The sequence below is a fragment of the Lycorma delicatula genome, chromosome 9 (genome assembly GCF_047948215.1).
Source record: "Lycorma delicatula isolate Av1 chromosome 9, ASM4794821v1, whole genome shotgun sequence".
Classification (NCBI taxonomy): domain Eukaryota; kingdom Metazoa; phylum Arthropoda; class Insecta; order Hemiptera; family Fulgoridae; genus Lycorma; species Lycorma delicatula.
In genome coordinates, this window is record NC_134463.1 from 43,754,020 (window position 1) to 43,768,240 (window position 14,221).

Below are 14,221 nucleotides of genomic sequence, written 5' to 3' on the forward strand. Positions count from 1 at the left end.
CAGGTGCTTATGAGACAAGTCATTTCAATAACATACCAATAATTATTGTATCTTTGTTCTACCGCCACACATCCATCAGTAAAATGGTGCACATGTCATATTTTGACAAGTCAGAATTTGTTAATTTATGATAAATTTCTGTGGCGATTTTACTCAAACCTTTTGGGTGATCAGCTTCAGTCCATATGTAGAGTGATATTTTATGAGTTAGTTGTGAATCTTTTGATAATACCTCACAAATTCCAAAATTGTACGGACAAATTTGCCAGGAATAATAAGCTGCCTGATAGGGTATCTTAGGCAAAATTAAGTTTTTCTGGCAGTCAAATGAATATGTGATTTTTTTTCTCGATCATGACATAAATGCTTCTGAACATTTAAAATCTGTAAAATTCCAATGCATGCAGTCAGGTAGTTTAGGCAAGCTTTTCGAAGAATATTTATCTTTCTTTTTTAAAATTTTTCTTCCATGCAACGTGTTACTAAGTTTTTTCCTACCACATCCATGTGGAGGCAGTTTCACCTTACTTGCCTTTCTAGCTTCTGTTTCATTCATGAAATTTCCCACTAATTCACTCAACAAGTCAAATTAGCCTAAATTCACAAATGATTTGCAATGTTTTGAATCATTGAATTTTTGTTATTATAGGACAGTTAGTGGTACTGCCAACATAAAAATGCGAGTTTAAACAAAATAAATCTGTAATAATTTGTTTTTAAGCAATTTATGTACACATGTTGATAAAACAAATAAAATGAAGTCAGGTTAGAAAAAAAAGAGATGGTGAACTAACTTTCATGTTGGACAAGGAGAGTTTTGATTCTCCAGAATGACCAGAAAACCTCACGCTGTCATCTTGAAAAATCATGTCTGGACAAGTCATTTTGAAAAAGTTCTCATATTTTAAATGCATTTCTCTTACATTATGAAGCTTTTTGGAACTGCAAATTTACACGTATTCCAACAGAGAGCGTTTTAATAAATGCAGAGATACCAAAATCTCAGTTGTCAAAAATTTGGGACGTTTTGTAAATGGACTATTACTCATGTTACACATTGTTATATGGATATTAACACAAAGCTCATTCCAACAATTTTCGTTGTGAAATCGAATATAATTTAGATAAAAATTGATTATTAAGGTACATGTAAAGTAAATGGATTTTTTTCCACAATAACAGTCCAAGGTGAATACCGTATGTTATATATTTATACCAACAGTAGCATAATTATTTTCTTTCAGATAAAAATTGAAATTTCTCACTTTAAAACATATGATGATATTATTATATCAAAACTCTTTCCTATCAAACGTATTTTAGGTTTAAAAAAAAACCACAATTACATTAAATAAAAAACACTAAAACATAAATTATCTCATTTAATAAAATAACGCTCATTAAATAATTTATCTATCCTTTCCTTTGTATGTTACTAAAAATTTACTTCTACTACTGTTATTATTACAATAGACAGTAAATGTATAATTATTGTAATCTACTGTTAACTTAAATATATTTCTAAAGACCTAAGCCACATAAAAGATACAGATTAACTAGTTTCACATTATCTAGTTAAAGGTTCCATATCTGCAGTGGAATTATCAAACACATTAAAAAAAAAATTCTTTGTGATAAAAATTATCACTTAACTTTGTACTAGGTAACAAACATTCATGCTAAACTGCCAAAATTTTCAAGAAAAAAGTTACTACACTTCTCTCTAACAAAATAAACAAATCTAAATTTCTCACTATCTAAATTATAAACAAGATCACACACAAAAAATTGGCAACACATGGGTATGCTAATTCAACTACAGAAGCTCTGTAAAATACTAATTTCATAAAACAGAGATAAATTTATCCAAAGGTACTAAGAATACATATGAAAAGCAGCTGAAATATAATGCATGTTGGAACATTAACAGAACAATCTGTTGCACAAAGTGATAGGTGCTGTCAATTTGTTTCTTTATTCTCCTACTACAAACATTCCATATTCATTCCTACAAATTGACCCATCCCCTCTCATTTTCTGTCGGTCAACATTTTTATGGAGTTGAGTAAGCCAAAAAAGTTGCTGTGTTAACTTGTGTAAAACAACAATGGAAAGATTGAAATTTTTAACAGCAGAAAAAGTTAACGCTAGTGAAATTCATCATTGTCTACATCTAAATTCCGTTTATGGTGATAAAACTGTTGACTGAAGTACGGTAAATAAATGGGTATAACAAATTTTGTAAATCAGAATCATTGCTGATAAAGCAAATATTGAGGATGAACCTCACAGTTCCTCTGACTGATGAGAAGCACTAACAGAAGGTGAAAGAATTGATTCAAAATGATGTTTGCATCACACAATGCATGGCCACCCGGGTAAACATATCGAAAGACCAAGTAGGACATATTATAGCACAACTGGGCTGCCATGAAATCAGTGAGCAATATAAAATACCAAACAACACTGAAAGGAATGTTACAAACAGCTTCTGAAATATTATGGAGATGATTTCCTTTTCAATAATGTGACGGCAGACAAAACTTGGGTGCATCTTTACAATCCAGAAGAAAAATGGTAGGGCTTGGAATACTGGTACTATGATTCTGTCATTAAAAAAACAAAATCAAAACACAATTTTTTGCAAATAAATTATGTTGGCAATATTCTGGAGATCCAAATTGTGTACATGACTGATTACGTTGAAGCCAGATCTAGTGTAAATTCTGTGCAATACATATTGATGTTGATGCAATACAGCTGAAAATTCTGCAACACGATAATGCTTGGTTATATCACATGCAACTGACAAGGCTCTTGTAAAGTTGAAATTTGCAAGTTAGTTTGAAATTTGTGTATTTGCACCCACCATTCTCATCAGATTTGATGCCCTGCAATTTTCATTTCTTTCCGCAATTAAAGAAGGATAATAAAAGTATTCATTTCACCACAGATGATGAACTGAAGGAGGTAGTGAAGTCATGGATTGAAGGAAAGATGGCCAGCATTCATCATTGATAGAGTAAGAAAACTGATTTACTGTAGGAGAAATGTATAACAGCTGTAAATGGTTTGCATGAAAAAATAAATCTAACTTTTTGTAGTAAATAAAATAAATACTTTTATGCCATATTTGTTCCATTTGATTACATTTTCATTTGTGAGTTACAAGCAACTGTGAATTACATTTCAGCCACATACAAATATAATGGAGCAATGTTGGATAAAATACTATTGTAAAAAGTTAATGTAATTATGCATTGGTATAAGAACTTCAGAGAAACATCATAGTAAAAAAAATGCACATATTCTATTCACACATGATCTGTACTCCTGTAAATGTTAATCAGTATTCAAGAGTCAATATTGCTTTGCCACTCAACAGGCCGCTACTTTAGCTACTACATCAGATTGTAGTGTTCAAAAGGTGAAGCGAATTCCTTTAAAAAAAATAAAATTGTGAATGCAAGATCAGTGAGCTATGTCAATTCTCAACATTCTTTGCGATAATACAGTTATTATATCAAAGTCTGAGTGAATGTACAAATATAATTTCTACCACAGGGCAGACAACAAATCTCTGGAAACTCTCATGAAATTACCTTTAACATTTGATATAACAAGATAGCACTACTACAGAAACAAAAACAGTGTATAGATATTTCTGAGATGTGTTATCTCAAAAAAATTGACCTCTCTTGGTCTGCTTGTTTCCCAGGTATGTCAATATTTTCTATGGGGGTAACCTGAAATCTAAAACCTACATACATACAAGGCCATATACAGAAGATCTGAAGTCAACTAGCTATGATAACATTTGAACGATATGATGACATTTGGGGTACTGCTTTACAGAGAGCAATATTACATTTCAAGGCACATTTACAGAATGTGGTCATAATTTTTTTGGACATATTTTAAAAATTACTTTTTAAACGGTTAAAATGAAAATTACATACGATAATGGTTTACATTATTACATACTTTTAATTGTTTTCCTTATTTCAAACCACCTATTTTTTGTTGATCCCTACACATTAAATTTGTATTTTTCTATAAATAAGATAATAGTGGTTTGTTGCAAAATAAGGAAAAACTTTTTTAGAATATAAATTTCTGACCCTATAAATATTAACTCTATTTCACATAAACAATTTAATGCTTGCTTTTTTGTGTTCTGCACTGGCGAACATAGGCAACAACTTTACATTTAATTTTCAACTGTAATAATTTTTCAACATAATGGTTACTGTAAAACAAATTTTCAGTTCGCTAAAGGCCTTTTAATATAAAGCTAGTTCTTATCCACTGGACAAGCTGTGTCAAGCTAAGTAAAAATGATTATTGTGAAGGCACAATTGTTTATTCTTCAAATGAAGATGTTACCCACTACTGTGATATGATAAACATTTATCAATACTATCTTGGATTGTATTGAATATTTTCAGGAGGGTGCAAAGCCACTACTGCGGCTATCTATTTTTTCCTTCTACTGCTATTGGAGTAGAGGACATTATTTAGTAAATCATCTACACAAATCTTAGTAACCAATTAAAATTAATTCTACTGAAACATTATACACATAAGCATGTACACACACACAGCCACAATTTTCAAGGTTTCTAAACTATAGATATATATAAAATATGTACAATATCTATATACTATAACAGCATTCAGGCAAGCTGATTGTTTAAATACAAAATCACAAGTTTAGTTATTAATATATAAAACGAAGGTGTGGTGGCTGTTTGCTATATTTATTTTTGCTAAGAAAATGAACCATTAAAGCAAAAGAAAACTATCAGTGATGAAACAAATATTTACAACATACAGGTAACAACCTGTATTGGCATGCCAATAACCATTTAAATTATATCAAATTAGAAGTTGGTTAAAGTCAGAAACTTCACATGTATGATTCTAACAGATCTGTAAGCACTACTACATACGATCAGAATTTAAAAAATCGTACAGGAACAGAAAGTTCAGGGAAACAAATTTGCCCTCAAACAGATTATGTGATTGACATTATTCAATCAATACCTTCTTTTATAAATTGAACAACAGTTCAATTTATTTCTAAAAATTTACTTTCTTTTCTTAAAAATTTACTTTTCTTCATCACAGATCCGGTAAAGGATCTGTGATGAAGAAAAAACCACCTGGCCTTCTCCATTCAGTTCGAACTCCAACTGAACGCTGATTTAAAAATGCAATAAAAATATTATTTAATGTTAAACTTTTCTATAATAAAAACTGAAATTATTCAGTAGTGAAAAACATGCATTTCTTCTGCTCCATGATTTTACATTCAGGAAAACTGAAACTTATGGAAGACATAAAACAAGATTCATAATAAAAAGAAACTATATCTTGATTTAACCAAGGTAACATGTAAATTAAAATATTATTCGCAGTATGTTCAAATTAAATAAAAGTGGATCACCATTTCAGCAATGAATACCTAGATATTATTTTTTTTTTACATTGATTCTTTTGTGTATTTATGCATAAGAGATAAAAGATTTATTATATATTTATGTATGTGGCTAATGTGGTAGGGATTAGATCTAACTTAAAACTGAACTTTAAATTTGTGCTGAGTTTGATTCGGAGGACAAGATTTTACCTTCTTGACCAATTGTGAGTTCACAATATGGTTAATGGATGAACAATTTGCAAAGTTATACAAGTACGAATTTTTATGTTAGTTGAAGATTTTTTATAAAATTTGATAAGAAAGCACCAGCCAAAAAGTACCTAAGAAAATTGTTTAAAAATTTCATAAAACAGGTTCAGTCATGGATAAGAAACAAAACTAAAATTTCCTCCCAAACCATCAAGAAAATTAAGCCAACAAAAAGTACCTTTAACTACACTGGAGAATGCTGAAAATCTGCTCATTACAAGGTGCAGGTTTACCAAGAACTAATTACTACTGAATATTATTATTGAATATGTTATAATGGTCAATGAAGACAGTTTACAAATTTGATTCAAAGCAATATAAGCATTTTAGATCTAGTACTTTTCAGAGACAAAGTGAGGTTCCATCTCAATTAGAATGTCGGTAGTCAGAAGTAGACCAAAACACCGAAAGCCTAAAAAAATTTTACTAACTCTCCTGTAGACACCGAAAAAAGGCATTTGACAGGCAATTTCTAGACAGTAAATAAAATATGATTCCTGTTATTTTTTCTAATTCCAAACGCTTAAGTCAAGAAAGAAAGTTATAAAGTAAATAAACCATTTAGATCATTCATATGTCTAATTTTAGGTTGAACACCCTGGTATTTGTAATTTTAAGAAGGCTATAAAGTAAAATAAAAATAATAAATAATTATTTTTTCAGCTGTCATTTCGTGGTTTCAGAGCACATTAGGAATATTGGTAATTCAAAATATTCATTACACATTTTACTCACTGTATATGCTAGAAAAAGTCCGAATAAGAAATAGGAAAATGTATAAACTGTTAAAATTAAGAATAAAAGAAATAGTACCCAGACTTCAAACAAATGCAGAATATCATCAACACGCTAATGAGGATATTAATATAATAAATGAAATAGTTGATGAAGTACAAGATACATCAGCATGTGAAAGATACACAAACGCACCAGATTTTTTTGTGACTTACAGCGCATTGAAAGTAGCTGACCTTCATTATATGTTAAATAGTTGTAAAAATGAAACTTTAACACCTACAACTGAATTAAGAATTCTCAATGGAATAAAGGTTGGATCTAACAAGTTGAATAAATTAAATATAAAAACAGAATTTGGTGTATTTTTAAAAGGCACATTATGTCTGACAATATATACTTTCTTCATATGCATATAATGACTCTTTGTATATATATTTTCAATAAATACACATGTAAACTAAATACTTTAACAAATTTTTATAAGCTAATAAAAATTTTGTGGAAAATGTACTGATGAAAAATGATTTTGTTCAAATGATTCCTGTACAGTCCAATACTAAAGATTTTCCACATTATCAATTATTTTCCATAAAGACAATACGAATACAAAGGTTTTTACACATTTCCTAATATTTCACGTAGTACAAGTACCAGTACAGAATAAATGATTAAAAATTGACTTCAGGAAATTTTAAAGATTATGTAATAATTTAAGTGATAAGTTTATGATGGTAAATTAGAATCTTATCCAGCAGCAGATTTATTTTTGTTGCACTGATATATATTATTTATATATAGTTTCAAAGTTTACAAAAATTTCAGAAGCTAGAAGTATGAGTTAAGGATCTCTTTTATTTACTGATTGAAAGAAAGAGATTTGCCAATAAAGCAGGACAGTTTAAAAATTTCATAAGTTTTTTTTTATTTATAGACTTTAAAAAAGAACTTTTAATATTAATTGGCAGTTTATTATTATTTAATTCTACTTCACAACTTTCTCAATTTTAAAATACTACATCCTGAAGATGGCCTCTAAGAAGATTCCTTTCAATTCAAGTTTTTGTTTTTCACATTTATTAAAGTTTTTGTTTTCCAATACACAACATAACATGTCCACAAGAACTATGACAATAGTAACTTCACAAATTTTCTTTTTCAGCTCTCCAATATTTTGTGAGGGTGAATCACTGAATATACTATTTTTTAAATAGCCCCCCACAAGAAAAATCTTGCATGCTGTGAAATCCAGCAATTTCCCAGGTCAAGGAATAATACTACATCAAGATAACTGGTCAAGAAATAATTAATTGCACTCATTGATTGCCTAACTGGATGAATGATCACCTCGACTTGTTGAAACCATTGTATGGATTAATTTCAGGTCTATCCACTATTCAAGAAGAAAAAATTCTTCTATTATTCAGACATATAATTCTAATGAAATGGTGTAACAGCATTTCCACTATTATTCTAAAAAAATGGACGAATTATTCCAGAGGATACTGTTATAACATTTCCACTATTATAAAAAAAAAAATGGAAAAATTATTCCAGAGGATGCTATTGTACACCACACAGTGACTTTAGTTACTGTACAGTAATTTGGTATGAGCATTTATTAAAAGTAAACTGTAGCCCAATACCAGAAATTTTATTTATTTACAAATCCACGAGGTGGAAATGTGTCAATCACTCATTATCATTTTATGAACAACCAGCTTTTGAAATTCATTAACATTTTAAAAATTCAAAACTGGTGACAAAAAACCATATAACTTGATCAGAAACATTTTATTCCTACTCTACTTGAATTTTACACTAATGGAGACTTATAATATGCAAGTCCTGTGGAGAATCCTTCAAATTCCAGGTGTTTGATAAGCGCTTCAAATTCCAAGTGTTTGATACAGCAAGTGAAAGTGAATGATGAAAGGCAGCCCATTTGGGAGTTTCATACCGTCTGCAGCTCTTACAATAACTGTTTTTATGTATATTACATTCCTTAGTTACAGAAGATTTCTTTTGTTCAACGCTGAATGAATTTCAATTTTTCACCTATATTTTAATGGCATAAGCTGATAAATATTGAAGTGGTGTTGAAACAACTGCTGTGCAATAAAAAAGCTATCATAATTTTTTAGATTGCTTTAATCACAAACACACATTGTTTGTGATTAAAAAAAAAATTATGAAATTTATTGGGAAAAAATACAGTTGCATTTCACCAATGCCCATTTCAATGGCTTACTACTACATGAACAATAGTTGTAGAAAGATAAGTAAAAAGAATAAAACAAAATTATATGGTTAGAAGTAGCAAGAGAAGAAAAAGGTTACAAATGAAAGTCACAGATGTAGATGAAGAAGACCCGACAAATCAGAATGAAAGCTGATAAAAAGGTAAAAAGGTTTTATGAATTAGAGCATAGTGGTTTAATTTATTAAGAGAAGGAGCACTGAACATCATTATGATTAACAGTTACCAATTTCATCTATATTTGGTAAAGACTTTATTTAGTATTCAAAAGATTTTTATTTTACCTTAAACATAATGTTTAGCCTTGTTATCTTAATATCTATATATTAAGTCAATCTTGTCCAAATATTTAAATGAGAAACAGAAATTTAAATTATTTATTTTTTTTTTAATATGACAGTAAATAACTATTTAATAATTGGCCTCACTACATTGGTAATTTATTTGAACGTTCTGGATTTGATTTATTTGAATTTCATTTAAAATTCTGGATGCTATTTATACAGAGTGTTTCTAAAATGGTGGGCTGGCTATACTTTTTTGGATTCTACTTGTAAAACTAAACAAAATATCCTTGGGGAAAATGGCAATTTCTTCTTCGTTCTTCCACAGTCTGCCATTTCGTTATTTTTAAATAAAAATTTACACCTCAAGTTCAGATACAGGAATCGCATTAATATTTGGTAAGCGTCGTTGTAATAAAGTTTTAAAATTAACAAAAAATCAGGATGTCTTATCAAAATTTATGTTTTTGCTAAAATATTAAGCCTTTTATTTTGAACAAAATGAAATTTTATTTTTTTAAATCGGTTAACAAATAGCCGAGTTAAAGCAGAAAATTGATGTAATTTTGTGTCTGTTATCATGTTCTTCACTTTACATTCAATTTGATTAAATATTAATTGTTTTTATTTATCGTTAATTGGTATCAAATTAAGTAATAATTTTCTCACAATAATAAACCTAATAATTAAAAAAATAAAACAACTATCTGTGATAACGTTATGTTAGTTAATTGTTGTAGAAGATTAGGTATACTTTTTTAAAATAGTTAACAATTGTTAAAAGTTATAAGAGATGTTCAAAGTGTCCACCATTAGAAATTACACAAGTCTCCAGTTGTTTTCTGAGGGATTGTCTTAACTGTTCAAAAATTCCAGGAATATTCCTGATTTCTTGAAATCCTTTTGGATCCTTTGTTGAAGATCCTCAATGTTGAGTATTGGAGTTGAATAAACAATATGTTTCAAATGGCCCCACAGATAGAAATCAACAGCATTTAAGTCAGGTGATCGGGCAGGCGAAGGCACTGGCCTTCCATGGCCTATCCATTTTTCATGGAAAGTTTCATGCAGGAATCTGATACCAACTGACTGAAATATGTTGGAGCTTCATCGTGATGAAACCAACATTCCCTCTTATTTGTTGAGTAGGTTTTCTAAAAAATGTGAAAGATTTTTGGTCAAATGAGCAAGAAAATTTTCTCCATTTAAACGATTTGGCAGAATGACAGGACCCAAAAGCGATTAAAAACATCGGTCTATATGTTCAGGGAAAATCTTTAATGGCTACTTTGGAATGTACCATTCTCGTCGCTCCAGATACGGTGGTTGTGATAGTTTTGAACACCATTCCTGTTGAAAGAAGCTTCATTTTTACATTGTTAAAATGATCAGCAGTAATAGTTGCTGTGTAAAATTATTAAAAATTGAAAAATTAATGTCAATCGTTTTATTATTATGTAATATTCAATTTTATTGTGAGAAAAATATTACTTAATTTGAAAATAATTTACAATAGTAGAATTAAAGATAAATAAAAACAATATTTAATCGAATTTTGAATGTAAAGTGAAGAACATGATAACAGACACATAATTACAAACCATAACAAGATATATTTTATATAGCCAACTTTGAAAATGAAAACATAATAAAAGTAAACAATACTAGCTACAATCAAAATCTATTCTATTCTTATAAGGTCTATTCTATTTATAAAACCTATGAATTATGTAATTCTTATTATAAAGTGCCAGTTACAATCAAAATTATCACTACCTCTCTGTGACACCTATCTAAAATTTCATATCACTCAAAACCATTAATATAATTTTCAAAATATCTTTTTTAATTCACTAAGAACATATTACTCAGAACATATTACTTTTTTTTGTAACATTTTTTTTAATCAGTTACATTTATGTTTTAAATTACTGATTAAAAAAATACAAAATATAAACATAAAATCAAATTCAATTAATAAAAAAAAAACTAGCTTACATGAAGAAACTGACTGAATTCAGAGTAACTGATAACTCTTTTCTTGTCTTTTCCAAAGTACAACTTCATAAATGCATTATCCATATCGAATGGCATTCGTTGATATAATTCAGTTTTCGAGATTACTTCTTCAAATTCCTCTGAAAACAAAACAATTAATAAAATATAATAAAAGTTTCTTTATATAATAAAAGAGCCTTAGCAACATGTTTCTTCATTATTTGTGCTCAAGATGCATTTATTCAGAAATAAATACATCAAACACAGATGAGTAAATTAGAGCAACAAATGTAAAAAAAAGTTACAATAAAAATCAAAACCCCCCAGATCAATTCTTTTTTTAGTTATCTATTCAAATTCCAAATGTGAATAATGACAAGTGAAATAAAAATGATTTGTCAAGTGTTATTAAACAATCTTTTCTTTTTTTTTCACAAACAAGTCTTAATAATGTCTTAAACAAGTCTTTGTCTTTTCAGGATACTTCTACTCAATTCCATCATTTCACTTTCATATGAGGTGAAATATAATCATGAATCACTCACTCTTTGCATCTTGCTTATAAGGAATAAACTGCCACATTGTGAATCTGTTAAACCAGTTCCATGTTTGTTTTTAAATATGTAAGCCAAAAATAAAAAGGAATATCAAGCACAATGATTAGTTTCAAAAAAGAAAGGTAGTTCACTGATTAGTACATTTAAATAGAAACTTATTTTAACAACCCTTAATAAAAGCTTGAGTCTATTAAATGAATTCTCATTACTATGCGACAGCCTGAAAGGCTGTAATTAGATAATTTAAATGAACTTGTTCATTACAATATGGTGAAGGACGCATTATTACATTTAGCATGGGTCATATGCATTTTGAAGACCTTGGCCCATAACAAACAATAATTTGTGACAAATTTTTTTTATATGTCTGTTCCGAATTACCATTTAAATTCTTAAAATTATCCCAAATTTTATAAAAAGTTTTAACAGGGAATTCTATTACTTAAATTATTATAACAGCTTATATCGTAGGGTATAACTAAAATGAAAAGTAATATATGCATAATTCTTGCTAAAAAACTTTAAAATGGAAATTACTTTATCATATCCTACAAACAAAATTAGGGGTCCTTATGTCAGTCGAATTAAAAAGTGATTCAATTCCACTGTAAAATAGTAGATATAATCAAATGCATTTTAAATGGAATTCTTCAGTCATTTATTTAGAGATTTCTAGCTTTATAATTTTCATACAGTTTAATTTGACTAAAAGCTACTGACTGCCAGAAAGTCAGTATTAATCCTTTTGATGTCTGAATCAATTGTAGTCGAATGATTTTTACTTTTCACTACTTAAATAAATTTTAGTCCAGAGTGGTTAAATCTAAGTTCCAGTCAACTTATGTCAAACAATTATATGTGCAATACACTATGGAATATCCTATGTTCTGTTGGATTAAGAGTACAGGTTTTGTATGTACTGTTCCTGGTATCTGGCAGTTCATCACTAGATCGTTTTATTTATTATTACTTATGTGCGTGACTGAAAAAATGCACTTTTGTAAAACATATTTGTTAAGAACTGTCACACTTTATAAATGTCTAGACAAACATTACATTTATTTAAACAAATTTTATGAAAAACATTTCTTTTAGTCAATTGTGTCGTTTAATAATCTTTAATATAATTTACATTATAATACAATAAAACAATTACTTACTGTATGCGATCATCCCGTTGCCATTGATGTCGAACAACTGAAATGCCGTTTTATAAAGAGCATCTGGTACACAGAGTAAACCTTCAAATGCTTGAAATTCTGAGAATGATATAAGGCTAGACAAAAAAAAAATATCAAACTCATAGCGCAGTTTATAACCCAATTAGATTAATATTTTCTAATACAGCATTAATAAAGTAATAAAAAAGGTACACTACTCTCACAATTACTTCTCTTTCATATAGCTATAAAATTTACTGAAGCTGCCATAATTTAAAATTTATTTGCTTCTATTAAAGAATTTAAGGATCTATTCTTCTTCTTCCTCTGATTACTTAATCAAAATAAGAAAGATGTTATTATTTATAATTAAAATATCTTTTTTTGCTAACATCATCATAATTCTGAATACAACTATCTATCTTTCTTAGCTTAACCATAATTAAATTACATGTTGATCCGTTTCAGGAGTATAGCAATTTTAAAAGTGGAATACATCCAAAATGCATCAACATATGATTTAATAATGATGACGCTAAGAAAAATAGATAGATAATTGTGCTCTATATAAACATTATGCACTTATTTATTTTTTAAATGAGAATATTTAGTGGTGATAAAATATTTACATAGCATAATTTGATTTTTTTTAGTAATTTTTTGAAAAAGATTACCTTCAAAAACCATTTAAAAAATTTTTATTTCAAAGTCTAAAATCATATAACCAATACAATTACTAAACAAACTATCATCAGCAGAAAGAGAGAAAAAAGTTCAAGAAAAAATAGCTAAATAAATAAATAAAATAAAAAGAAATAATACAAAAATATAATAATAAAAATTAGTCAAAGAAACAGAACTTATAAGAATAATAACAGTATAAAGTTTTTTAGTAATAATTTACTTCCTTTCTTAAACAACTACAAACTAACTCTTCTATTACAGCTGCTAATAAGAGATTAATTTTTGTAGTGTGTGAAATGGTGCCAAACCTAACCGGGATTCAAACCTACAATCTATTGTATGAAAAACCGAAACGCTACAACTCTGCCATGCAGGTCGACTGTACATAAATGTAATAATAAATAAATATTAGCAAATTAACAGTAATCTAAAACAAAACCTATGTCTTCTCATTATGTTTACTTGTTGAATTAATATCTTATTATTTCCTACTTTTTTCATTTATTTATGTATTATTTATTTATATATAGTATAATTCCTTGGCATGTATTATGACGATTGTTTAAAGATCAAAATAACCACCTACTTTTAGGCTTCAAATTAAATTATGTAAATGGTTTTTGAGCATAACTTTACTTTTCAAATTATTTTGATAACAGTTTAGCAATGTTCTTCATTTGTATATATTTGATAATGTTAAAATGTAATGTCAAAAAATAATAGCCTGAAATAATAACCACTTTTGTAACAGTACATTACATCACTGCAGAAGGCTTCTGAACATTTTTAGTAAATTATTTTCTGTTGTTATGCTAAATTTAAATATCATAATTAGAAATCTTTTCAAAAAC

At 28.3% G+C, this 14,221-nt stretch overlaps 1 protein-coding gene across 2 annotated transcripts in view; it reads right to left on the bottom strand.

The window, feature by feature from the left end:
• Window positions 1-14,221, bottom strand: part of aralar1 (calcium-binding mitochondrial carrier protein aralar1) — a 162,121-nt gene that overhangs the window by 61,046 nt on the left and 86,854 nt on the right. For both annotated transcript variants that reach the window (XM_075376035.1, XM_075376037.1), the window contains 2 exons: window positions 12,687-12,802; window positions 10,970-11,109 (listed from right to left, as the gene is read on the bottom strand). In XM_075376035.1, the coding sequence (XP_075232150.1) occupies window positions 10,970-11,109; window positions 12,687-12,802 (256 nt within the window). The remainder of the gene's footprint in view (window positions 1-10,969; window positions 11,110-12,686; window positions 12,803-14,221) is intronic.